The following is a 27,672-nucleotide window of genomic DNA, read 5'->3' as shown; positions in this document are numbered from 1 at the left end:
TCATAAACAAATCTTTTTTTTTCTATTTTGTATTTAGGGAGATATTAGATCAGTAACACTTGGATCTCAAAAAGAAAAGGAGTACTTGTGGCACCTTAGAGACTAACAAATTTATTAGAGCATAAGCTTTCGTGAGCTACAGCTCACTTCAATTCATCCGATGCATCCAATGAAGTGAGCTGTAGCTCACGAAAGCTTATGCTCTAATAAATTTGTTAGTCTCTAAGGTGCCACAAGTACTCCTTTTCTTTTTGCGAATACAGACTAACACGGCTGCTACTCTGAAACTTGGATCTCAGTGGTTCAGTAGCTAAATTAGCAATCAACATTATTCAAAAGAGCCACAGTAGAGTGAATTCATTGTTTCATTTACGACATATATAATGTATATTATTCTCACAGCAAAATGCCTGATCAAGTATTATACAATTGGTTAATAACGTAGTAAAAGCATCCTGATTGGCTAATAACTTAGATAGGTTAATAATAAAATCACAGAGTGTTTTAATATGTGCTGCAAAGAGCCCCAGGAAACACATTAGAGAGGCACTTGCAGATTCCGAGCCTCAGTCTGAGTATCACTGTATTAGATAGTTACTAGCTTTCTAGTTGAGAGGTTATGTCTGGTTCTCCTGGCTTCAAGTGTTGTCTGTCCTGCTGAGAGGTGATCCTGGTCAACGATGGGCACTCCCAATGGATTCGTTGCCTTGGCGAATCACACGTTGCTCAGAAGTGCAACTTTTGTCTGGCACTAAAATCAAGAGCCAGAAAAAGGGAGAGAGAGCTTCTCCTTCTTGTGACGGAGAGCTCTCTACAGCCAGCTTCTGACTCAGTACAAGGGTCACTGAGCAGATCTACTTCCTCAACAGCACCACAGGCCCACACCTCCAGGGAGTCTAAAAGAGAGAGCAAGACAGATCTCCTCTCATAGGTCCTCGAAAGAATGTGTCCCTTGCTCACCAGATAGAGAACCTACCTTTTTAAAAGCCAAGGTTGTCAGTCTCCTCTGCTATCTCAGTACCACTGGCTCTTCAGTCAGGTACCGTCGAGGCTCCTGGTTCCTCGGGTACCCAGAGCACAGCTAGACCGCAAGGCCCCGGGACTGGAGAGACCATCAGTAACATTAGTGGACTGGGGTGGCAAGATGAACTCTTCCTTGATAACTAAGAAACCCACCCAGGCTCCAAGTGTGCTTTCCTTGGAATGCATGAGATCTTTGGTACCATCAGCAACTGCACTTCTCTCCAAGCGCCCAAAGCTTGTGGTACCATCAGCATCCTCAGCTGTAACTACCTTGGTGCAGACTTCAGCCTTGGTACTGATTACCCTTGTGGTACTGCAGGAGTTTTGGTTTTCTTGGGATGTGGCTGTATCTGAGATACCCAACTCGCTGCTCCTTGGCTCCGATGTGCTGTCAGTATGGAGAACATCCAGATTGCCTGAACTTAGCCTGGCACCAACTGTTTCACCTCAGATCTCTTCAGGCGCTTCACCATTCCTGAGTAAGCTTGAAGAAGAGGATTCTGATGAAGACCTTGCATTGGTCTAAAATGTCAGGTCAGGGCTCTCCTCCTCACTACTACAGAGACCCCTTTCCAGAAGCCTCTGCTGAAGCTGCAACTCTTCACAGCCCACATTTACCACCAATGTCTTGCTGATATGAGCAACCTTCGTTGCCGCCTCCTATGCCTTATGCACTTCCTCCCTGGCTATATTGGACCCCTTTGTGGCTTATCACCAACTATTTTCCCAAGCGTTGAGTATCACACACCAAAGAGAGAAGGAACCAGAATCACCTATTCCCTCCACAAGGCCTGATCCTCCAGAAGAATCCCTTGAGGAACATGAGGCTGGAGCTGATGGAAAGGATATCTCCTAGAACCAATATCTTCTCCATTTCCGGAAGAAGCAGTCATGCCCCCTCTTCTATCCCTGGTGGATGATTTTAAACATAAAAACATAGAATCTTAGGACTGGAAGGGATATCGAGAGGACATCTAGTCCAGTCTTCCGCATTCATGACACGACTAAGTATTATCTAGACCATCTGTGGCACGTGTTTGTCTAACCTGCTCTTAAAAATCTCCATTGATAGAGATTCCACATCCTCCCTAGGCAGTTTATTCCAGTGCTTAACCGCCCTGATAGTTCGGAATTTTTTCCTTATGTCCAACCTAAACTGCCCTTCCTGCAATTTAAGCCCATTGCTTCTTGTCCTGTCCTCAGAACAGTTTACCTCCTTCCTCCTTGAACAACTTTTTATGTACTTAAAAACTGTTCTCATGTCCCCTTTCAGGTTCTCCCCCAGAGTAAACAAAATTAAGTTTTTTAATCTTCCCTCACAGGTCATGTTTTCTAGACCTTTAATCATTATTGTTGCTCTTCTCTGGACTTCCTTGAGTTTGTCCACATCTTTCCTGAAATGTGAGGCCCAGAACTGGACACAGTACTCCAGCTGAGTAGAGCAAAGAATTCCTTTGTGTCTTGCTTATAGCACTCATGCTAATACATCCCAGAATGGTGTTTGCTTTTTTTTGTTTTTGCAACAATGTTACGCTCTTCAGTCATATTTAGCTCGTGATCCCCGATGACCCCCAGATACCTTTCTTCAGTACTCCTTCCTAGGCAATCATTTCCCATTTTGCATACTTGTAGCTGATTGTTCCTTCCTAATTGGAGTATTTTGCATTTGTCCTTATTGAATTTTATCCTGTGTACTTCAGACCAGACCATTTCTCCAGTTTTTCCAGATCACTTTGAATTTTAATCCTATCCTCCAAAGCATTTGCAACACCGTCCAGCTTTGTATCATCTGCAAATGTATAAGTGTACTCTCTCTATGCCATTGTCTAAATCATTGATGAAGTTACTAAACAGAACTGGACCCAGAACTGATCCTTGCAGGACCCCACTTGATATGCCCTTCCAGCTTGACTGTGATCCATTGATTACTATTCTTTGGGACCAACCAGTTATGCATATTTCCAGGACCTGGTCAAGAGAGTCCCAGACTTTCTATAGATTCCTCTTGAGGAGCTGACAGAACCTTATCATAAGGTTTTCAACATTCTCCCATCAACCTTCTCGGCCTGTATAGCCTTGCTTGTTAATGAGGCTCTTCTGGACCCAGTGAAGATCTGGAACATGCAGCTTTATTTTGTCTAGATGAAAAAGAGAGGATTAGAAGTATTGCGTCCCAGCAAAGGACTAAGAATTTTTATTTTCTCATCCCTCACCTAACTCTTTGGTAGTTGACAGAGTGAATGAATCTGATAGGCAGCACCATGCTAAAACCATGCCTCATGACAGAGACTTCAGGTGTCTGGATCTTTTGGGGAGACAGTCTTATTCCTTCTCCTCCCTGCAGTTTAGAATTGCCTATTATCAAGTATTGATGGCAAAGTGCAACTATGTGAATTACACCAAACTGACGTCTTTCATGGACCATCTACTGACAGAACACAGGGATCAGTTCCAGGCAACTTATTGCAAAGGGGTAGATACTGGGCAGGACAATCCTACAAGCTTTCTTAGAAGCCGCTGATACCATTGCCCATTTGATTGCTTACTGCGGTGAAAATGAGAAGAGCCTCCTGGCTCCAGCTCTCTGGATTCCCAAAAGAGGTCCAGAGTATAGTAGAGGACCTTCATTTTGATGCATCTAAGTTATTCGTTATTCGTTGTTATTCGTAGATATTATGGACGAGTCTCTGAGAACATTAAAGGACTCCAAAATCTACCTTACCTGAAATCTAACTGCGATTAATCGACAGACCTAATTTATACACCCATCTACAAGACTGAACTCAGCAAGTCTCACTGCCTGGAGATCCTGCTCGATCTAATTCCTTTCTTCACTGAGGTGCTATGAGCAATACTAAAGGTGGCAGAGATTTCAGAAAAGGAAAAGGTCATCTTCTCAGCCTCCCGACTCATACCATCCACCTCCAAGCATCAATTTTAAGGGATTGGTTGAGAGTCTGAATCGCCATTCCATACTCCTTTCTTCCTCCCTTTGGCGACTGCCTTCGACACTTCAGGTGAGCCTGGGAGTTGATCACTACAGACAAGTGGGTTTTGGAGGAGATCCCTACAGGTTACACGATCCACTTCTCTTCATCGACGAACTCCGCCCTTCCTCGTTCCTTTTCGGGGATCCCCCTTCAGAGTATGCTTCATCAAGCAATAGACGCACTCTTACATTTGGGAGCTATAGAACCAGTCTCCATGCAGCACAGAGGGAAGTACTTTATTCACAGTACTTCCTGGTACCAAAAAGGAGTGGAGATTGGAGACCCAACCTAGACCTAAGGCTACTAAACACCTGTGTGAAAGCACAGAAATTCAAAATGGTTACACTTGCTGTAATCATTCCATCACTAGAGCAAGAGGATTGGTTCTCAGCCCTTGACCTTCACAATGTGCATTTCCACATCGCTATCCACCTTCCTACAAACGATTCCTATCTTTCATTGTGGCCAGGACCACTTTCAATACTGAGTGCTTCCCTTTGGCCTGTCATCTGCCCTGAGGGTCTTTTCGAAGGTCATGTTGGTTGTAGCAGTACAGCTCTGCAGGGAAGGTGTCTTAATATTCCCTTACCTGAACAACTGGTTGCTGAGAGGTCGCTTCCTGGAACTTCATTATGTAACATTCCTGGCTTTAAATGTGCTGCCTTCAAGGTGGCCCAGAACTGTCAATTCACCAACCAGACATGGTTTAAATATGCTGCTTTCCATATGTACCTCTGTAAAACAATCCCTTGACTGATGGAAAGGTCATCACAGCATGCGCACAGAAATCCCATTTGCATGTCCTTCCCCAAATGTTGTCATAATGACAGATGCCTCTTTGCTTGGATGAGGAGTGCTTATACATGGGAAGTGGACATCACAAGAGGCAATGCTACACATCAACATCCTGGAGCTCAGAGTGGTCAGATACCTCTCTGTGGTTCATACCACTAACTGGGGCAAACGCATAAAGATCATGACGGACAATATATCATGCAAGTTTTACATCAATTGTCAAGGCTAAACGAGATTCCGCCTTCCTCTGCACCGAGGTTGTCAAGCTTTGGCATTAGCGCATATGAAACCAGATCATCCTCACAGCAGCCTATATCCCAGTTCCACAGAATGTGACCATGTATGCTCTCAGCAGATAATTCTTCCAAGACCACAAGTGGGAAATAGACTCCAGCATATTTACATATTCCATCAGTGGGCACTCCACAGACTTGTTTGCCACAGAGTCAAGCAAGAAATGCACTCGCTTCTGCTTTAGGGGCAGATTGGGTCACCAATCCCTAGGGGATGCTTTTCCCTACTCTAGACATTTCTGTCAACTCTTCTAATAGCCAAAGTTATGCTCAAAATAAAGAAAGCCAGAGTCATCGTCATAGCGCTGACCTGGCCTAGACAAATGTGGTTTCCTTACCTGATGCAACTGGCTATTTGCTGTCCGATTACTCTTCACACTGCCTCTCATTTTGTCTCCCAGGAGAGCAGGAATATTCTTCATCCCAGTCGCACAGTGCTTCATCTCAAAGCATAGTTTGTCCATGGCTCTAGGGATGAGACATAGCCTGCTCAGAAGACTTAAAAAGGTATTATTACATAGCAAGAAACAATCTACTCGCCACATGTATTCTCAGTCTGTAAGCTGGCGTGACCACAGACAGATTCCTCCAGTGACTGCATCACTTCCGGATATATTGAAATACGCTCTAACTCTCAAAATCTCAGATCTATTGATGAACTCCATAAAGGTCCACCTGACAGCCAGCATGGCTTCTACCTACCAGTGGAGGGTTATTTTGTCTTTGCTCACCTTACTACAGTGAGATTCCTCAGAGGGCTGGGAAACTTCTATCCATTGGTCCAACTTCCTACTCTCGTATAGGACCTCAATCTGGTCCTTAAATGCTTCACAAGATCACCCTTTGAACCTCTGTGTATCTGGTCACTGGTCCATTTGTCACTGAACCCAGCATTCCTGTTAGCCATCATGTTGGTGTGATGGGCTGGAGAAATAGGGCCCCTGATGGCATTCTCCTCTTCAGCATTTTTTAAGGACAAGATCACACTGCCACCCCACCCCAAATTTTTACCTAAATTTTCTTCCGAGTTTCATCTCAATCAGCCCATTCAGCTGCCTGTTTTCTATCCCAAATTGCATCTAAATCTCTGCTGCACACCCTGGATGTTAGGAGAGGCCTGGCCTTCTATCTACATAAGACAAAGCCCTTCAGAAAGACCCATAAGTTATTCATCTTGCTAGCAGATAGATCAAAAGGGTCAGCAATCTCTAACTGGAGGCTTTCCAAGGCTACATTAACATTTGTTGCCAGTCTTCCAATATTCAACCACCTTTGGATATACACACTCACTCTACAAGATCCATTGCCGCCTCTGAGGCCTTCCTCAAGAATGAGCAGATTATCACAATCTGTAAAGCTTTCTACTTGGACATCTATACATACATTTATCAAATGCTATGCTGTCATAAATATGAAGGGAAGGGTAAACACCTTTAAAATCCCTCCTGGCCAGAGGAAAAATCCTTTCAGCTGTAAAGGGTTAAGAAGCTAGGATAACCTCGCTGGCACCTGACCACAATGACCAATGAGGAGACAAGATACTTTCAAAGCTGGATGGGGGGAGAAACAAAGGTTTTCTTTGTCTGTGTGGTTTTTTTTGTTTTTTTTTTTGCCAGGAACAGAAAAGGAATGGAGTCTTAGAACTTAGTAAGTAATCTAGCTAGATATGCGTTAGATTCTGATTTGTTTAAATGGCTGATAAAATAAGCTGTGCTGAATGGAATGTATATTCCTGTTTGTCTTTTTGTAACTTAAGGTTTTGCCTAGAGGGATTCTCTATGTTTTGAATCTGATTACTCTGTAAGGTATTTAACATCCTGATTTTACAGAGGTGATCCTTTTACTTTTTCTTCAATTGAAATTCTTCTTTTAAGAACCTGATTGCCTTTTCATTGTTCCTAAGATCCAAGGGTTTGGGTCTGTGTTTACATCTGCAAATTGGTGGGGATTTTTATCAAGCCTTCCCCAGGAAAGGGGGTGTAGGGCTTGGAGGGGATTTGGAGGGGAAAGACATTTCCAAGTGGGCTTTTTCCCTGTTACATTTGTTAGACAGTTGGTGGAAGTAATAAAGTCCAGGGACAAAAGGTAAAATAGTTTGTACCTTGGGGAAGTTTTAACCTAAGATGGTAAAAATAAGCTTCAGGGGTTTTCATGCAGGTCCCCACATCTGTACCCTAGAGTTCAGAGTGGGGAAGGAAACTTGACATATGCCATATCTCACGAATCTGGCTCTGGCACTGTGTTTGGCTTGGCTGTAGTTTCCTCTCTACTGGACTCGACTCCAAAGCCACCCCATCTTAGAGGATACTGTTTGGTAGTGACCCAGAGTGAAGCTCCTGTAGCGACACTACTCGAAGAAGAAATGGTTACTCACCCTTTGATTCTTTGAGATGTATGTTCCTATGGGTGCTCCACTACCCGCTCTCCTTTCTCTCTGCTTCAGAGTTCTCTGTCATGGAGCTTCACCAAAGAGAAGAAACTGAGGGCGGTTCACCTGCGCAGTGTTACATAACAATGGCACAGGGCATGAGACTGACTAACATGCATGTGTTGGCCAAATGGACACTGCTGTGGGAAAAATCTGATGAAAAGTACAGGGGTCACTAGTGCATTTAAAGTGGAACACCCATGGGGGGGGCACATATTGAGAATGTTACTGTGCAGGGTGAGTAACCATTCTTTTTCTTCCTCCCCTCCCAGCCCCACCTCCACTAGGCAGTAACGCTGTCAAAGTAGGAAATTAGTTTGGTTTGACATGACTTGTTCTTGAAAAATCCATGTTGGCTGAGTCTCATAATCCTATTATCCTGTGGGTGCTTAAAATTTGATTTTTTCCCCCCAATACTTTTCCAGAAGTGAGGCTGACTGTTCTATAATTCCCTGGTTCCTCTTTGTTCCCCTTTTTAAAGATAGGTGCTATGTTTGTCCTTCTCCAGTCCTTTGGGGCTACACATACCCTCCATGAGTTCCAAAAGATAATTGCTATTGGTTCTGAGATTGCTTCAGCTTGTTCCTTAAGTATCCTAGGATGAATTTCTTTAGGGTCTGTGGACTTGAATGTATTTAACTTCTCTAAATACTCTATAACCTGTTCTTTCCCTATGTTTCTTGCTCTTTGTTGTTGATATTAATTGTGTGGAATATCTGGTCACCGTTTTACAGAAGACTGAAGCGAAATAGACATGAAATACCTCAGCCATCTTGATGTTAGTTCCGCTTCCCTGCTAAGTCGAGGATCTACATTTTCCTTCCTTTTTCACTTGCTCTATAACTTCATGATCACTTTCACCCATTTCATGTTCACTTTCATCTTGTTCTTTAGACATTTATAAAGAAAACAAACAACAAATAGATTATTGCAGGAACTCTCCATTTTTCCAGTCAGGAATATAAATAAGAACCAATAGCTAAAAGTGACAATATTATAGAGATCATAAATACAATCAACTCTTTTTATTAAATATGTTTAAAACAACTTACAACTAATTTGTCAAAAGAGCAGAAATTATAGTTGTATTTTAGATTTATACAAATGTTTAAAAAAAAAAAAAAGGCATGTCTCCGTATGCCCTAGGTGCTCTGGACTTAGAGAGCTGTTTCACTATTAAAAAAGTATTAATTGAATAACTTGTGTTTAAAAATACCAGTAAAACTCATTATTGCCAAATACTACTTCAACAGGCACCTTGCTTTTGTTACACCTCTTTACTATTCCTGCCTTTACTCTTTTTTTTTAAATTTCCAATAGCAAATCCAAGTGTAGTTTTTCCTGAGTTGTCTTCCATGTCAGTTTCACTTCTACTTTATGGATCCAGTTCTGAGGCTGCTTCTTTCATATCAGCTGCTGGTTGGTATGTGCCTAATAAATTTGAAGCCCACCCTCACCAAATAGTCTCTGATCAATTTTCACTCTGCTATGGATCATGCAGATTTAGGATATCACGGTATTGATTTAACCTTCCAAACATAAAGTGATGTCGTCTTCACAACTGTTAGAGCTAGAAACTTACTATTTCATTCAAAACTTTCTTCTAAGAATGTGAATTGTTTTTGTCTAGGAAAACAGATTTTTTCCCCCGAAGTCCTGTTTGTTCATGTAGTTTCTAATAATCACTGGACCAAGTTAGTCCCAAGTGATGCCACTTGTTCTGGATCCTTGATTGTTGGAATAGTTCTTTTTGAGCTGTAATAGCAACTTGAGGATCTGACCATCTTGATTTGCTTCAAACTCTGGCTGGTTTAGATAAAAATCCATCCAGGAGCAAGAAAAATTATTCTTAGAAATACTCTGAAAAAGAGCTCTCTCTAAGCATAAAAGCTTAGCTCTCTCACCAACAGAAATTACTTTACCCACCTTGTCTGTCTTAGCAATTGTATCATCTCCAATGAAACAAGGTGTTGAATACAGTATCTCTAGGTATGTTTTTGTGTCTGCTTCTGAGTCTAAATTGTGTTTGCAAGATGAAGAACTTTTATTATGAAAGATATAGATGTAACAAGACCATGTCCATTTCAATAAAATTCATATTTCATTGTTTCATAGAGGAGTCTGTCACTGAAAGTATTACTTTTTGATTTATTCCGTAAATATGAACCTTATGGCACTCAGTTTAAGAAAATGAGTGAATAATTTTTTTTTTCTCCCCAGTATGACTCCTTACCACATGGATCAGATGTTCATTTTTTACCATCAATACAAGGAGGCACATCTATTCCTCCATCAGCTGCTGCAGCACCTGAACAATTACTACCACTTCCCCCACCAGCACCTTTTAATGGAGCAGTGCCACCTCCGCCACCACCTCCACCACTGCCTTTTTTGAATGGCTCAGGAATGCCTCCATCTTTTGGTGCACTACAACCACCTCCTCCGCCACCAGGTTTACCTGGAGTACAGTGGTCTCCGCCTCCACGTACATTGCCCTTTGGATTGAAGCCTAAAAAAGAATTCAAACCTGAGATCACCATGAAAAGGCTCAATTGGTCAAAGGTAAAACTTAAATGTGGAAAATTTCTGGTGCCTAATTTAACATAGAAATTATAGTAATTTGGCATTGCCAGATGGGTAAGCTGTATAGAATGAATGTCAATTTAATGAAAATATAATGTTATATCAATCTCCTATTATGTTTTACTTTTTCTTTCCTCCCCACTCTTTCCTCCCTTCCTTCCTCTAGGGAGTTCTGCTTGTCAGTATTTCCATCTTATCACTTGGTCGTCTTTAAAAATAATCAATTTTTAAAAAATCATTATCCTTTATATTAATACAAATGTTTGGACCAAAAAACTCAGTGTAAAGAGTTATCCATAAGAAAAATATAGCTAAAAAATACAGTATTATATTCGTGTTTGAATCAATTGTGTTCAGAGAAGGTCTCCCTTAAAATTGATGCTTTAAATCTACACTGTTAAATTTTCTATATTTATATTCAGCACACATTTAAACCCTTAACTACTAAGGTAGTACTGATAAAATACTTTATGGTAAAATCTTTGTCTATAGACATTTGTCATGAGCACTTCAACACAAAAGTCAGATTTATGCTAACAATTCTAAACAAAAGTTGATAAAACTGCGTTTGTGTTAAAGATCTTGGTGTTTGTATTGACATCTTCTAAACATCAGAATTTAATTTCTTTTAAACAATATCTTTAGTACATTAATATTTTAGATGTACCGTATTTTCAAAATTAGAAATCTTTGTAGTTGTGAAAACAGTGATTGAAATACTCTATGAACATGCATCCTTTCAACTGTCCAGTTATTGTTTTGTATTATCATACCACTTAGGAGTTCTAGTTGTGGATCAGGACTTCATTATGCTAGGTGTTGTACATGCATGCAAAAAAAAGACAATCCCTGCCTAAAAGAGCTTACAATTTAAGTACAAAACAAGGGGCAACAGAAGAACAGATGTATACAGATAGATGGGAGTACCTGAAAACAATGAGACAGTATTGTTCAGCATGGTAGGCAGCAGTCTTAGCAACCAGCTGCTTCACCATTGTTATGTATTGTGTAGACCTTACAGCAAAGTAAAATTTTACAGAAGGTTATGCTACATATTTACAAGGAAGCTTTGATATCTCTTTGATTTGTAGATTAGGCCACATGAAATGACTGAAAACTGTTTCTGGCTAATAGCAGATGAGGACAAGTATGAGAGCGCTGATTTGCTTTGCAAACTGGAGCTTGCGTTTTGTTGTCAAAAGAAAGGTAAGTAGTTGATTGACTTGATTTACTACTTTTAAAGCTGTATTTTCTAATCAAACGGACCATTTGTAATCACAGCCTACTAATTTTAAAGAATATTGTATATATCAACCCCTTTGACTCTCTGTATTTTACATGAGAGCACATTAAAATATGTAATCTGAAAAATAGTAAATTTTAGAGTCACACTTCATTTTTATTGAAGTAATATTCTATGCCATTATTTTGAAAGCAGTATGTAATGTGAGAGTTAGAACAAAAATTTCAGTGAAAAACACCAAAATGCTTCCTGGTATTTTCAGACTATTTTGTTCCGTCATATTTAAGAGTATCTGTTCATACAATGTAAAAAGATGAGCTATTGACAAACTGGTGAGTCTCAATGTAGAGTGCAGAAGTTATGGTGTTTAGCTTGCAAATATACATGATTGATTGATGCACCAAGGATACAGACGTCCACATTGAACCAATATTGCAGCAATTAAAAATGTGAGTATAATTGACCCAGGCTTTCCCGGAAACAGTTCTTGGTAATGTTTTTTTATGAGGTTCCCTCCTTCCTACACATGAAATCCTGCTCTTGTTCAGTCTGTCCCTGACCCACTTTTTTTAGGCCTGTGGAAAGGTCAGCTAATCAGAGGGCAGCCCCCTCTCTAAAGTAGTTTCATGTAGCCTGCTCCTGGTTTTCTCCTCTTTCTATCCATTTGCTTTCCGAGTATGTTGCAACCAAGGATTTCCCTTTCACATGCTGTGGTTGTGTGTTGCTACCTTCCTGAACAGAAAAATTAATAATCTCATGTCCCTTTGACATCTGAGAGTCTGAACTGTGAGCTGTTTCCCTTGTCCCAGAAGTGGGGAGACAGACCAGTAGATTTGGTGGCATTTATGGGTTAGGACTGCCCTTGGCAGAAATTCTCCAAAGTTTTCACTTTTTCAGTGATAGGGCATATTTCTATCACAGCTATATTGAAGTATGCTTTTAAGAAGATGCCAAAATAGAGATTTGTATATCTTCACTAACACTGACTGTTGAGGAAAAACACCATGACATTCTATACTGATACAGAAATAATTGTTTCTGTACCAAGTTAACTATGTATGAACCTACCATCAGAATAATGATTGTGGTGATTGTTTTTATTTCTTAGGTGCTAGTGGCATGGTTTCAGATATTGAAGAACAGTATTGTTTGGATTAACAATCTGATCCCTTTGTTATGTTGCATGGCAAGAATTACCTTTATTTCAGGGTGATTAATAAGTTATAGTTTATTAGGATTGAATCCAGAGATGCATTTTATAGGCTTTTGCAGAACAGATATCTTGAGAAACTTGCAGTCTAAAATGCAGATGTGATGGTGAAGATGAGAAGAACGACGGTGTGAGATTGAACATGGCTGTATTAACTTCGTGGAGTGACTGATTTTTTTTTCTTTGTAAAGAAGTTTTTCGTTGTAGATTCTATGCCTGAAGTGAGTTTCTACGAGATACTTGAATGAGGTGAGACTGGTGGCTTGAGAATTGGATATATGGAGGGTATCTCTGACATGGGGAGTAGCATGGGAGTGGCAGATGAAGGTAATGTCATGACTCATTGCATTGACAAAACTGAGTAAATGCTGGGGACAGCATAGTAAATCAGAGCACTGGTTGAGCAACATTGCCCCTTTATCTTCTTCAGAGTCTGGACAAGAATTTTGAATTTATTCTTTAGAGTGATGGGTGCATTAATAGATGAGTCCTTGTTTGTTTGTTTATTTGGTAGAAAGAAATTTGAATGAGCCAATAAGTTTACTGAAAATGTTTAATAATTTCAACTGCACACTTGTTAACCTGTGAAAGTTCTAGTAATAAAATTGCTGAAAGCTAATGACAATTTATTTTACTGTAAATCTGTTTTTTTTTAATTTTTCTTAAACTTCACATTAACCCTATCCCTTCTAGATTTGTTGGTGCTAAAATGATAAGCATGTGGCAAAATGGCCTGAGCCAAAGAAACCAAACAAACATGCATTCACGTTTAAGTAACTCATTCCTCCAGCTACCTATGCAGCATTGCTTTTTCAGGAAAGCACTGTCTGACTGGCACCATTCTGAAGTCTCTGTTTTGTATGTGCTTAATGACATTATTCTCAAAAGGCATGCCACTGCAACAAACATAAGAACAATGTATGTGAGGCTGCTTGTTAACTGATCTGAGTTTAAAAAAAAAATTTAGATTTGGGGGGAAAAAAACCCTGTTCTTTTTTGAAAGCTGGTTCCTGTCTGTATTCTACTGCAGGGGTAGGCATGCGCTCTATGCGCCTGGAGTAGGAGAATTTTGAAAGACATGTCCATTGGCATGTGCCTGTGCCCTTGCTTTCCTCATTCTTTCAGGTGAGGAGATGAAGGATGGGGCGGGCTAACAACCTCTCCAGTTCCTTCATACTGCCGTATCGCCTGGGTCAGAACCTCCGCTGTCCGGGGCTCTCCTCCTTCAAGTCTTCATGCTGTACGTATTAAATGTTGCGTTAGTGCTTTCTCTATGTAGTTACTCTTAAAGATATAAAACCTATAGAAAAGTTTTTGTAGTTCGATTCCTTATCTCTGGAGCAACCCTCCCCCCGTCCCCCCGTACCTTCTTATGGGTATCGGATATGCCCAGAACTCAGGGCTTCAAGAATTGTCTCCTTCCCTCATTCCTTTTGGTCAACAGTGACTATCTGCACTGCTTGTCCTGTCTTGGGGAAGCACACGTCACAGCTAAGTGCAATATTTGCTGCTCCTTCTCTGGAGGTATCCATTAGTCATGGGAATTTAGGATTAGAAAATACCTTACAGAAAAGGCCAAGAAGCCACAGTTGGACCTTGGCCCGGGACCCTTCCTGTACATCAAGCTGAATCTACATGGAATGCATGTCTGCCATGATGTCCAGCTCTGCTACAGGGGAGCCTGTAACCCATCAGAGTCTCATCAGAAAGGCAGAAAACACTCGCACAAATATAAGAGCAGTTCCTCTTCTTAGTTGGCTATTCCACATAAGTCAAGCAAACCTACTCTGTCAACCTCTTAGGACATACTAACTCTCAGAGCTGGGGCTCTTTCAGTATCAGACCTCATTCTGGTAACAACCTTTCCATTGGTACCATCAAAGTTGAAATCTTGGGATCGGTCAGGTCTGGTGTGATTGGAGTTGCTGCCAATGATGGTAGAAATACGAAGTCTCTCTCCTCTGACCCCTTTGTGATGAGTGAATTGGACCCCTTAAGCTCCAGGGAGGTCAGAGACTTCTGCCACATCAGAGAAAGTCTTTTGCTCTTCCCCCATCATTGGGATTTTCCCTAGTAAGGGTCCTCCATTTGAGCCAAGAGCAACTTGCTCGCCTCTCCTCTGCCAGAAGAAACACTTTCTGGTGGCTATAACATCTACAAAAAGAGTCAGTGAATTATAAGCCTTAATGGTAGAATCTCCTTATACTCAAGTCTTCAAAGACAAGATGTCTTTAACGACACATCCAAACTTTTTATCTAAGGTAGTTTCATCTTAACCAGGTTGACTTGCCTATATTTTTTCCTCAAGCCACACTTCAGTGTGAATGAGCAGCATCGCCATATGTTAGATATGAGGTTGAGCTTGCTGTTCTACTTGTACAGACAAAACACTTTCGTCGTCGTCGTCTTCAAGTGCTTGCTCATGTCCATTCAATTTGTGTGTGTGTACTCGCCACATGAACGGGTGCCGGAAGTTTTTCCCTGACAGGAGTACCTGTCCCGACACCCGGTATTGCCGAGACCCTGGTACCGCTCCAGAGATCAGGAGAGGGATCGTTGCTACCATTCTTTGGACTGTCACCAATCCCCTAGAAAGGCATCACCGCATGCGTGCTCTTCCTGGCACCAGGCCCCTTCCGATTCCTGGTCTCGTGCCTCATCCTGGTACAGTTCATCAAGTGCAAGACGTAGATGGCTGGCTCCAGGCTGTCGCGGATCTGTTGAACGCTGCTAGTCTCCAAGACCTTGTTTCAGATGGGACTCCAGGCAGAGTGACTAGCACTGGTTGAGGCAGAGACACCTTTCTGCTCTGCGCTGGTTGCCTGGGAGCAATGGCTCAGGATCCAATTCTGGTTTGGAGCGAGGTTCCCTGATTGCGGGACCAGCTCCGGTACCAGTGGTGCTGGCTACATTGTTGGCACCAAAACCAGCCCTGTGGCACCCATGAAATCTGTGGGGGTTCACCCAGCTTTCCCAGGCTGCCCACTTGGTGTGTGGAGCCTTGGAGAGACCAGCTGCCTCTCTTCTGCCCTTCTCTGGTGCACAAAGCCTTGGTGCAAGGACCCCCAGGTCCAAGAGGGGATGGGGGAACAAGCCACTGGGCCACCAATAGTTATGGAGGACCCTACGGCACCGGCATCTTCCTTGCTTTGACAGACGAGGCTATAACGGGGCCTCCTCCCCTGTTTCCTCCGGATCACGCTAAAGTGCACCAGGAACTATTGAAGAGGGTCGTCAACAACCTGGGCCTTCGGGTGGAGGAGTTAGAGCAGCCCTTGGACTCTCTCTTAGATGTCTTCTGCTCTACAGCACCGGCCAGGGTGGTTCTGCCCCTTCATGAAGGAGTTTCAAAGACCACCAATACCCTGTGGCAAACTCCTTCCTCCTTGCCCCCCATCTCCAAGAGGGCTGATACTTTGTGCTATCCAAAGGCCACGAGTACCTGTACACCCATCCTGCTTCCACTTCCCTAGTGGTAGAGGCGGTTAACCACAGGGAGCGACAGGGTCTACCCCTGAGAATAAAGACTCTAAGAGACTAGACTTGTTTGGGATGATTTAGTTGGGCTTTGATCCTGCTTTGAGCAGGGGGTTGGAGTAGATGACCTCCTGAAGTCCCTTCCAACCCTGATATTCTAATACCCATTTCCTGTATGGACTTCAACCATACCGACCCTCTGGCCCCCAGACCTCCTGGTATGGGCAGCCGTGGTTCCAATGTCCAGGACCCTTCCTGCTCAATTAATGGCCTATCAGGAGCCAATGATATACCCTCCTTTGGCTGCTGCATCGAGGGCGTCCAAGCCCCCTGAACGTTTAAGAGGAACAAGAGGCTGAAGTCGAGGAAGAGGCTTACCCCCCTCAGATGAATTTCTCATCTTCATGACCACTGATGCTCCCTCCATTGTTGTTGGCAGAAGACTTCATGCTTTCCCAGGAGCTAGATAAGAGGGTGGCAGATCGATTACAACTACTATTACAAGAGGTGATCGAATCACACCATAAACTATTGTACATTTTACTTTGCTCTACTTTGTCCAGAGTAGCACTCCCTATTAACGAGGCTCTCTTGGACCCTGCCAAAGGCATATGGCACACCCCTGCATCTGGGCTGCCAACATGCAAGTTGGCCAATTAAAAAAATATTACATGCCAGCGAAAGACACAGAATCTCTCCTCTTCCACCTGTCACCTGAAATCCATCCCCTATGACCAGGACTGGAAGCCACTCAATCTTTATGGGAGAAAAATATACTCATCAGCCACTCTCCAGTTCCATATTGCAAACTATCAAGCCATAAAGCAAAAAATGATTACATCAACTACTCAAAACTCAATTCCTTAACTGAGCAGCTCCCAGATTCTCACAAGGACCAATTCAAAACCATCATTAATGAAGGCCAACTAGTGGCAAAGCTATCACTCTAGTTTGCACTTGCCTCAACACGATGGCAGTGGAGATGGAACATGCCACCGTGTCAGCTGAGTCAAGCTTCTTGGCTGCACTCATCAGGTTTCCCCAAAGAGGTCCAAAACGACTGTGGAGGATGTTCCCTTTGAAGGCACAAAGCTGTTCGTGGAAAAGACGGATGCTTTCCTTCACTTTGAAAGATTCCAGGGCTTCTCTTTGATTGCTCAGGATTTATACACCTGGGCAGAAGAGAAAATATAATCCTCAGCCTTCGTTCAGGCCCCCTCGTCACAATATTCATCCCAACACTCCTATGAACCCCGAAGAAAGAAGACCATTTTCTCCAAACAGAAACGTTTGGGCCCTCCTCCTACTTCACAACCATCCACCTCAAAACAACAGTTTTGATGGGTTGGTCAAGGTGCTGTCAGACTACTCTCTGCAATACCATCCAATGCTGGAAAACCTGTTGTATCCCTATGGATGCCATCTCGCCCTATTCCGCAGCATCTGGGAACAAATAGCCACTGACAAATGGGTACTGGAGACTATTCGAGATGGGTACTTCATCCATTTCGCCTCCCTTTTCGCCTCCCCCCCGTCTACCCTTCCCCATCCCTCTTCAGGGACCCTGCTTATGAGAGAGCCTATTACAATGAGAGAACCATCTCCTCAGTGTAGGACCCATAGAACCAGTGCCCCTACATCTAAGAGGCAAAGGCTTTTAATCTAGTATTCTGTAAGGTGCTTTCTGTAGTGGTGCCCACTCATGCTTCCAGGCATTATGATATACTCTTACCTGGAAAATTACCTCCTCAGAGTACATCCCTTTGTTGCAGCCGAGCGTGTTACCCATACCACTCTGGAACTATTCAAGGATCTGGGCCTACAAATTAGTGCACAAAAATAGACATTAATACTGGTACAGAGACTGTAATTCATAGGAGCTACCTTAAGTCCATCTGAGCAAGAGTACTTCTCTCTCAACAGATTGCTCAGTCTCTCCATGCTTATAGAGACAGTGCAATCCAATGCTCAGATATTAGCCAGACACTGCCTTCAGCTTCTGGGGCATGTGGCTGTGGGCACATTGGTGATAGCTCATTCCAGATTTCACATGAGATTCCTCCAGTCATTATTCGGTCTGTTAACCCAACTGAATCAAGACAATCTAGATAAACTGCTATCAATGCCCATTAAAATTGAACGATTTTTGAGTTGGTGGAAAGACCCATCAAACCCCAGCACAGGAATCCCATTTGCTCAGCCTCCCCCATCACTACTACTCAGCACTGACACATTCCTCATAGGATGGGGCGCACATCTCAATGATTTCAAAGTGCAGGGCAAATGGTCTCCATGCAAGATATGCCTTCACATTGATCTACTCAAACTTAGAGTGGTCAGGAATACATGTGCCCTGTTCCTTCCGTTGATCAGAGGTACACACACGAAGGTCATGACGGACAAGATAGCGTGCATGTATTACATAAACTGTCAAGGAGGTGCCAGATCACTCTCCCTTTGTGTGGAAGCACTAAAGCTATGAAACTGGTACATTTCCCAGAATGTGACAATATCAGCAAACTACCTGCTGGGAATGTGCAACAGGACAATGAGTAGTCTCAGCTGCAAATTCCCACATGACCATGAATGGGAGATTCAGTGATGCTCCGCAACATAGTCTGATGAGGATACTGATGATAGACTTGTTCACTACTTATCAGAACAAGAAATGTCAATGGTACTGCTCCAGAGCAGGCATTGGACAGTGCTCGATGGGAGAGAGACTCCACTCATGGGAGAAGCAGCGCCTTTACGCCTTTCCCCCATTCCCTCTATTGCTGAAAGTCCTGAAAAGAGGAAAAACCATCATACTGATCACTCCCATGTGGCTCATACAGATGTGGTACCCTTAACTGTCACAATTGCTGCTGTGTCTATTAATGACTCTTCCAATCACTCCTTGCCATTTCTTGCAGAACAAGAGACACTTTTCATCCCAACCTGTGGATACTATAGCTCAAAGCCTGTCTCTCTCATGGTTCCAGCACATAGAAACGTCATGCTCTGAAGAGATGCAGGAAATGTTATTACACAGCAGGAAAATGGCTACCTGTCATATTTACCTACAAAAGTGGATTGGATTCTGGATCTGGTGCCAGTCCAAAAGTCACCCTGTATGTGGCCACTCCATCTGTAGTCCTAGACTATTTGTTACATCTGAAGAAATTGTCTTTTTCAATTAGCTCGCTAAATGTACATTTAGCAGCAATAGTGACTTTCTACCAGCAGGTAGACGGGTACTCAGTTTTTCCTATTTGACTACAAAGAGGTTTCTCAAAGGCATAGAGAACCTCTTTTCCCCGACTCAGGCTTCCTGCCCCACAATGGGATCTCAGTTTAGTATTTAAAGGACTGACTAGATCACCCTTTGAATCCATGGCCGTTTGTTTTTTTTTTTTAACTCGCCTTTCCATATAGATAGTGCTCCTGACTGCCATTATCTCAACAAGGAGGATAGGAGAGATAGTGATGCAACCCCCTTTCAGTGGTGGTCTCTGACAAGATAACACTTAGACCACATCCAAAGTTCATCCTCAAAGTGAGTCTTCATTTCATGTGAACCAACTCATTCACATTCCAACCTTTTTATTCAAAGCCTCAGTAGGATAATAGGGAAGCCATCCTCCATATGCTCGATGTAAGGAGAGCTTTGGCCTTTTATTTGGACAGCGGAAGAATTTTTAGAAAATTTCTGACACTCTTCTCTCGATTGTGGACAGGTTTAGAGGCACAGGGATTTCAGGTCAAAGGCTCTCTAAAAGGGTTTCGAACTGTATCAAATTCTGTCATCAGATTGAATGTGTGCAAATTTTAGATGGGGGTGCAAAATTGCCAAAGAGATCAGTTTCCTCATCCGTTGCCTTCTCCAAGGGTATTTCTATATCAGAAATCTGCAGAGCAGCTACAGAGGGATCTGCACATAGCTTTGCAGAACACTATGCCATCCTGGGGGACTCTGCTGCAGATGCCAGATTCAGCACCACGGTACTGTACTATGTACTATAATCCATAACAGACTGGACTCCAAAGCCCCAGCCTCCAGTGTCGGGAGTCGCCTATAATGGAGCACCCATAGGGACACTACTTGAAGAAGAAATTACTCAGCTTGTGCAGTAACAATGGTTCTTCGAGATGTGTGTCCCTATGGGGGCTCCACGATCCACGCTCCTTCCCTCTATTTTGGAGTTCTCATCATAAACTCTGCGGTAGAGAAGGAACTGAGGAGTGTTTGCCCTTTGCAATGTTGGTTAGTCTTGTGGCAGAGCACGAGGCGGCGGAGGGGTGGGCAGTGCTTGTGTAGGCTGAAAATTCTCCAATCAGCAGTGCAGAGACACAAACACGCCTACAGGGGAGCACCCATTTGGGACACATCTGAAAGAACCATTGTTACTACAGAAGAGGAATAACTTCTTCTTCTCCTTAGTAGGTATTTTAATATTATGAACATTGTACAGTGTCAGTTTGCAGTACAGTAGAACCTCAGACTTACAAATACCAAAGTTTTATAAACTGCCCAGTCATCTACACACTTCATTTGGAACGGGAAGTACGAAATCAGGCAGCAGCAGAGAAAAAACAATAAATAAATAAATAGAGTACTATGTTAAATGTCAACCGCTTAAAAAAAGGGAAAACAGCATTTTTCTTCTGCATAGTAAAGCTTCAAAGCTGTATTAAATCAATGTTCAGTTGTAAACTTTTGAAAGAACAGCCATAAAGTTTTGTTTGGAGTTATGAACCTCTCAAAGTTATGAATGACTTCCATTCCCAAGTAGAACTCTGAGGTTCTACTGTACTACAGATATTGCAAATCCATTTAAAATATATGAACGTATATATACATAAATATACAAATCTGTATACACACACTTTTGTAGCTTTCTCTTGGGCTTTGTTTTCTTCTCTTGTTTCTGAAGATGGTGGAGGCAGCGTGCATCCATCCACAAAGCAAAGAACTGGTTTTGTCAATGCGTTCTTGTTATGGGTCACCTGGGATGAGACTCTTTACTCTGCTTTCAGTGCACCTGTTGCAGAAAGTGCTACCCTATTAGCTTCTGCTCTATTAGCTCCTTTTATTCAGAAGCCCCCTTAACCCACCACATTTCAGTCCTTTTCGCTTAGCTATATTAGCGGCTTAGAGAAGGCATAAGTGACATCTTTCGGTTATAGCAGAGCCTCCTGCTGGAATAGAGCAAGCTCTGCCTTGCCCTCCTAGGTTTTTGAACTAAAGACATGAGAAGTTCACCTCCTACAACCCAAACCAATGTAAAATCAGTAAGCAGAGACAGGCTAGAAAAATAAAACTCTGCCAAAGTAAGCTATTAATTTGAAACTTATTTTAAAAAAATGGAAAGAGGTGAGGTTTGGATCTGGCTGTTACATATTGTGGTGTTGGGTCCATATAGCTGAGCACTTCACAATCTTTTTAATGTATTTATCCTCACAGCACCCCTGTGAACATTCACTTGAGGACTGTTATCCCCGTTTTACAGATGGGGAACTGAGACAGAGAGATATGAAGTGGTTCGTCCAAAGTCACATAAGTCTATGGCAGAGCAAGATTTGAACCTAGGTTTTTAGGGTCCTAGACTAGTGCCCTCATGAAAGGATTGTTTGCTATATTTTGGATAGAGATTTGCCAGCATTTGTTAATGAATTTTTTGTAGCAAGTAGGATATATCATTTTGGTGTTAAGAATATGTAGCAAGATTTAGAAGTAGAGGATGAAAACTTTTTCTTTCAGTTTGTTTAATTCAGCTGTTTTTGTCCTTATCAAGCAGAAATCACCTGTGCATCCAGCTGGTACACGATAGCTCCAGGAGCTTCATTAGCTGCATAGTCAGGCAAACATCTATTTCAAGGAGTTTTTCCAACTTGGTAGTAACTGCATATTACTTTTTCTCCTGTGTCAGAACCTGGTGCTTTGTGATCTATTTCAACTGGGTTATTCCTCTTCGTCTTCCAAGCATGGAGGCGCTTCTTTTTATTATTTTTTAAACCTCCCTGTAGCTTCACAATGTACTGTGAGGAAGTGGAGCTGTTCAGAAGACTGCTTCTCTAACATCCCAGTGTCTTGCCTCCAGTTGAAGAAGCAGGAAGTTCCTTTAAGACTTCGTTTTTGTTTTGTCTCCCTCTTTTGATGCCTCCTCAGTAAGGAGAGGATTTTTGGCAAATGGAGAGACTTCCAAAAGGTGCCAGTTTGCCTTTGCTACAAATACCTGTATTTGGCAACATTGTACACCCATTTCCAATTCCAATAAATCATCCTTTCATGTATCTTGTGTTCCTTGTTTTCTGACTAGTCCAATGGTATCTCTGAGGGCCAATCTATGACAGGGAGGTTACAGATGATTTGTGAATAGCCTATCCATATGAGGTAGTATATGTACATACTGACAACATCTTTCAACTGCTTGAGTCCTTTGACTCTATTTTCAGAGGAGTCTTTAATACTCTCTCAGGATCTGGTCCATCTAGGCTTTCTAGATTGTGTCCAGTTGCCCAAAGAAAAATGTCAGAAGTTGTATTTCTTCTAGGAGCTGAAGTATTTGCTCTCCAGGCATTCTAGTTACATTGTGTGACAGTGACCAGATGTTGAAACTGTTCCATGTTAGTGATGCACCTCTGTACCCTTCAAATTGTTCTGTTTATCAGTGTCCTTTCCAGAATCAGGAACCAAATTATCATCTGCGTCAGTGAGAGAGCTCAGATAGACCCCATTAAATTAAAGGAAAATGATTTTCAGGAAGCGCATCTAAATGTTCAGGGAACAGATGGCCAGGATCCCCTGGGGGACTAACATGAAAGGGAAGGGAGTCCAGGAGAGCTGGCTGTATTTCAAAGAATCCCTGTTGAGGTTACAGGGACAAACCATCCCGATGAGTCGAAAGAATAGTAAATATGGCAGGCGACCAGCTTGGCTTAATGGTGAAATCCTAGCGGATCTTAAACATAAAAAAGAAGCTTACAAGAAGTGGAAGGTTGGACATATGACCAAGGAAGAGTATAAAAATATTGCTCGGGCATGTAGGAAAGATATCAGGAGGGCCAAATCGCACCTGGAGCTGCAGCTAGCAAGAGATGTCAAGAGTAACAAGAAGGGTTTCTTCAGGTATGTTGGCAACAAGAAGAAAGCCAAGGAAAGTGTGGGCCCCTTACTGAATGAGGGAGGCAAGCTAGTGACAGAGGATGTGGAAAAAGCTAATGTACTCAATGCTTTTTTTGCCTCTGTTTTCACTAACAAGGTCAGCTCCCAGACTGCTGTGCTGGGCATCACAAAACGGGGAAGAGATGGCCAGCCCTCTGTAGAGATAGAGGTGGTTAGGGACTATTTAGAAAAGCTGGACGTGCACAAGTCCATGGGGCCGGACGAATTGCATCCGAGAGTGCTGAGGGAATTGGCGGCTGTGATTGCAGAGCCCTTGGCCATTATCTTTGAAAACTCGTGGCGAACGGGGGAAGTCCCGGATGACTGGAAAAAGGCTAATGTAGTGCCCATCTTTAAAAAAGGGAAGAAGGAGGATCCTGGGAACTACAGGCCGGTCAGCCTCACCTCAGTCCCTGGAAAAATCATGGAGCAGGTCCTCAAAGAATCAATCCTGAAGCACTTAGAGGAGAGGAAAGTGATCAGGAACAGTCAGCATGGATTCACCAAGGGAAGGTCATGCCTGACTAATCTAATCGCCTTTTATGATGAGATTACTGGTTCTGTGGATGAAGGGAAAGCAGTGGATGTATTGTTTCTTGACTTTAGCAAAGCTTTTGACACGGTCTCCCACAGCATTCTTGTCAGCAAGTTAAGGAAGTATGGGCTGGATGAATGCACTATAAGGTGGGTAGAAAGCTGGCTAGATTGTCGGGCTCAACGGGTAGTGATCAATGGCTCCATGTCTAGTTGGCAGCCGGTGTCAAGTGGAGTGCCCCAGGGGTCGGTCCTGGGGCCCGTTTTGTTCAATATCTTCATAAATGATCTGGAGGATGGTGTGGATTGCACTCTCAGCAAATTTGCGGATGATACTAAACTGGGAGGAGTGGTAGATACGCTGGAGGGGAGGGATAGGATACAGAAGGACCTAGACAAATTGGAAGATTGGGCCAAAAGAAATCTAATGAGGTTCAATAAGGATAAGTGCAGGGTCCTGCACTTAGGATGGAAGAATCCAATGCACCGCTACAGACTAGGGACCGAATGGCTCGGCAGCAGTTCTGCGGAAAAGGACCTAGGGGTGACAGTGGACGAGAAGCTGGATATGAGTCAGCAGTGTGCCCTTGTTGCCAAGAAGGCCAATGGCATTTTGGGATGTATAAGTAGGGGCATAGCGAGCAGATCGAGGGACGTGATCGTTCCCCTCTATTCGACACTGGTGAGGCCTCATCTGGAGTACTGTGTCCAGTTTTGGGCCCCACACTACAAGAAGGATGTGGATAAATTGGAAAGAGTACAGCGAAGGGCAACAAAAATGATTAGGGGTCTAGAGCACATGACTTACGAGGAGAGGCTGAGGGAGCTGGGATTGTTTAGTCTGCAGAAGAGAAGAATGAGGGGGGATTTGATAGCTGCTTTCAACTACCTGAAAGGGGGTTTCAAAGAGGATGGCTCTAGACTGTTCTCAATGGTAGCAGATGACAGAACGAGGAGTAATGGTCTCAAGTTGCAATGGGGGAGGTTTAGATTGGATATTAGGAAAAACTTTTTCACTAAGAGGGTGGTGAAACACTGGAATGCGTTACCTAGGGAGGTGGTAGAATCTCCTTCCTTAGAGGTTTTTAAGGTCAGGCTTGACAAAGCCCTGGCTAGGATGATTTAACTGGGACTTGGTCCTGCTTTGAGCAGGGGGTTGGACTAGATGACCTTCTGGGGTCCCTTCCAACCCTGATATTCTATGATTCTATGATTCTATGAAATAAGTTCCCGGAGTTTCAAGCAGTTAAGAGGTAGTTCTCTCTTGAATTCCCCTCTAGATTTGGGTTGCCATTCATAGGTAAAGCAGCAATAGAACTTCTCTGGCATACTTGCACATCCAAGCTAGAACAAGAAAATACAAATTGAAAATTCTGAATGAATCAAGGAAATTCTCCTGTACCTGGAGCTGGAGGTTTTAATTACTTGCTGCAGAATGTTCTCCCGGACCGCCTCAACAGAAAGTTCACCAGAAAGCATAAGTGGTCCCTGAAAAAAGAGGTATTTGCAATCAGTATTTGCAGTCAACAGTCCAGAAATGGGGCTTTTCCAACATGAAGTGTGATGAGCATTTTGGTGACGACTAGAAACAACAAGAGAGGAGTAGTTGGTGACAAGTAGGGGTGTATGCAGTCAGAGGGGTTTTTTATTTCTGTATTGAAGCAGGTTCTCTTTGGATATTTTGGTTGCCCTTTCCATGATGTGATCATCTTCTCTGTTGGAGTGTACTTGTTGCGTAAAGGTCTTTTATCCCATGCTTTCTCCTCAGAGCACGCTTTGTGGTATCTGTGTGCCAGGCTGTAGTTAACTGATTTTTTTGGTGTGTTTGGGGTGGTTAATGGCTCTGTGAAGGTAAGTGTGGTGAGCAATGGTTTTCTTATATAGAGTTGTCTAGAGGGTTTTCTTGTTAAAGTTGATCATGGTGTCTGGGAAGTTGATGTGGGAGAATTATAGAGAGAATTTGATAGTTTTGCTGGTGGTTGTTGAAGTTGTGATAGAAATCTGAGAGAGTTTAGATTGTCTGGCCAGAGGATAAAAATATCGTTGATGTATCTCAGGTATATCATTGGCTTTGTGGTACATTTGTCAGAAATTCTTCCTGAAGATGGACTATAAAAAGCTTGGCATATTGGGGAACCATGCTAATACCCACAGCTGTTCCCATGGTTTGGACAAAGTGTTTGTTTAATATAAAATTTTTATGGGTGAGGATTAAATGGATGTGTTAGAGAGTTGTTCATTGTGTTATAAATATTTGAGACCGGCAGCGATACTGTCAATGTGAGCAATGTTGGTGTATAGGGAGGTGACATACCTGGTGACAAGGCTCGAGTTCTGAAGGAGGTTATTAATGTTGCACAGTTTCTTGAGAAAGCTGGTTGTGTCCTTAAGGAAGCTGGCCCTTTCTATGATGAGTGGTTTGAGGATCATCTGAGTCCTGATTTTCCTTCAGTAAGAGTGCCGTGGCTTCCATCTTGACAAAAATAGTGTTCAACTGACAGCCTGCCTGTTGAAAGTGAAGTGTAAGGTGCACTTGGCCTATGTTCCAAAATTATCAGGACTCTGCTGTCATCCAGAGAGTTTCCACACTAAGCCCTGGTCTACACGTGGGGGGGAATCGATCTAATTTACGCAACTTCAGTTACGTGAATAACATAGCTGAAGTCGATGTACTTAAATCGACTTACCGTGGTGTCTTCACTGCCGTGAGTAAACTGCTGGTGCTCCCCCGTCTACTCCGCCTGCGCCTCTCGTTGTGGTGTAGTACAGGAGTTGATGGAAGAGCACTCGGGGGTCGATTTATCGCGTCTAAATCAACCCCCGCTTGGTTGATCTCTGCCCACCGATCTGGCGGGTAGTGTAGACATACCCTAAGTAAGCTAAATTAACATTGTGAAGAGTGCAATGCAGATTCAAGAAATCCTGGGATTCCAGCCACACTGAACTTCAGGAAGGTGCTGATAAGGGTCTTCAGTCCAGCACTATAGTGTGCCAGACCAGTAGGCAGACAGATGTTTCTTGCGATCTAGTATCCATCCCTTTGGTAGCCTTCAGCTCCTTGGCAGTACTTTCTAAAGGAAGGCTTTTCCTACCCTTGTCTCATATGCAAGTTGTTGCTTCAGTGTTTCTCTTTTGTACGATGAGATGTATTCTCTTTGAGAACATTAGAGAGTAAATTCCCAGAATGAACAGTTAAAACTAAATTAATCTTTTATTAAACAAAAGAATGACAGACAACTGAAATAGAAAGGCTACCTAACATGTGATGCTGATGGATACTTGAAAAACACCTTTAAACTAGTTCTAAAAATTTACAAAATAATGCAGGGTTTTCCTTTATACAGCAGTGTATCAATTTGTTTTCTAACCACATAGAAGAGTTGCATTATGTAAGTGTCAGGTTTCAGAGTAGCAGCCGTGTTAGTCTGTATTGTGACATTTCTACTGGAAGCACATGGCCATTTCTAGTTCTTCAATTAGAGATCTCTTTGCTCCCAAAAGATTGACGTATCTTTTAGTTATTAACCACTTAATAAGGATTAACTATTGTTGACAGTACAAGTCATTTTTGTACATGCATGTTGAGAGGATGACAAAAATAAAAGGTGAGTGAATAGAGCACATTCAAAGGCAGTATAGGTTGAGTTATATGTATAGCTTGCATTAAATATATTAATGATTTTTTATCAATTCTTCCAGTTTTGCTCATTTTTCTCCAACTTCACTTAATTTAATATAGGCAGAAATATTCCATTTCTCTAATTCTGGATATCCATATTTCTACAGAGGTTTCTGCAACCATCATGATGAAATACACTTACTGGCTGTCACAAATTCTAAGCAAGTATTTCTTTGATGTTATCAAATCAGGACATTTTCCTACCACCTTGAAAATAGTCAAAAACATATTTACTTTTGTTTAAATCAAATCAGTATGCCATGAGGCATT

The 27,672-nt window shown here is 42.5% G+C and overlaps 1 protein-coding gene across 3 annotated transcripts in view; it reads left to right on the top strand.

Annotated features, from left to right (window-relative positions):
- DIAPH3 (diaphanous related formin 3) overlaps positions 1-27,672 on the top strand; it is a 504,954-nt gene that overhangs the window by 133,947 nt on the left and 343,335 nt on the right. For 2 of the 3 annotated variants that reach the window (XM_043504572.1, XM_038385982.2), the window contains 2 exons: positions 9,750-10,091; positions 11,204-11,318. In XM_043504572.1, the coding sequence (XP_043360507.1) occupies positions 9,750-10,091; positions 11,204-11,318 (457 nt within the window). Of the gene's footprint in view, positions 1-9,744; positions 10,092-11,203; positions 11,319-27,672 lie in introns of all 3 variants that reach the window. The other variant, XM_043504573.1, reaches the window with a different exon arrangement.

The sequence above is a fragment of the Dermochelys coriacea genome, chromosome 1, assembly GCF_009764565.3.
Source record: "Dermochelys coriacea isolate rDerCor1 chromosome 1, rDerCor1.pri.v4, whole genome shotgun sequence".
Lineage (NCBI taxonomy): Eukaryota > Metazoa > Chordata > Testudines > Dermochelyidae > Dermochelys > Dermochelys coriacea.
Note: the sequence above shows the minus strand (reverse complement) of the source record. Positions and strands in the feature narration are given on the sequence as shown.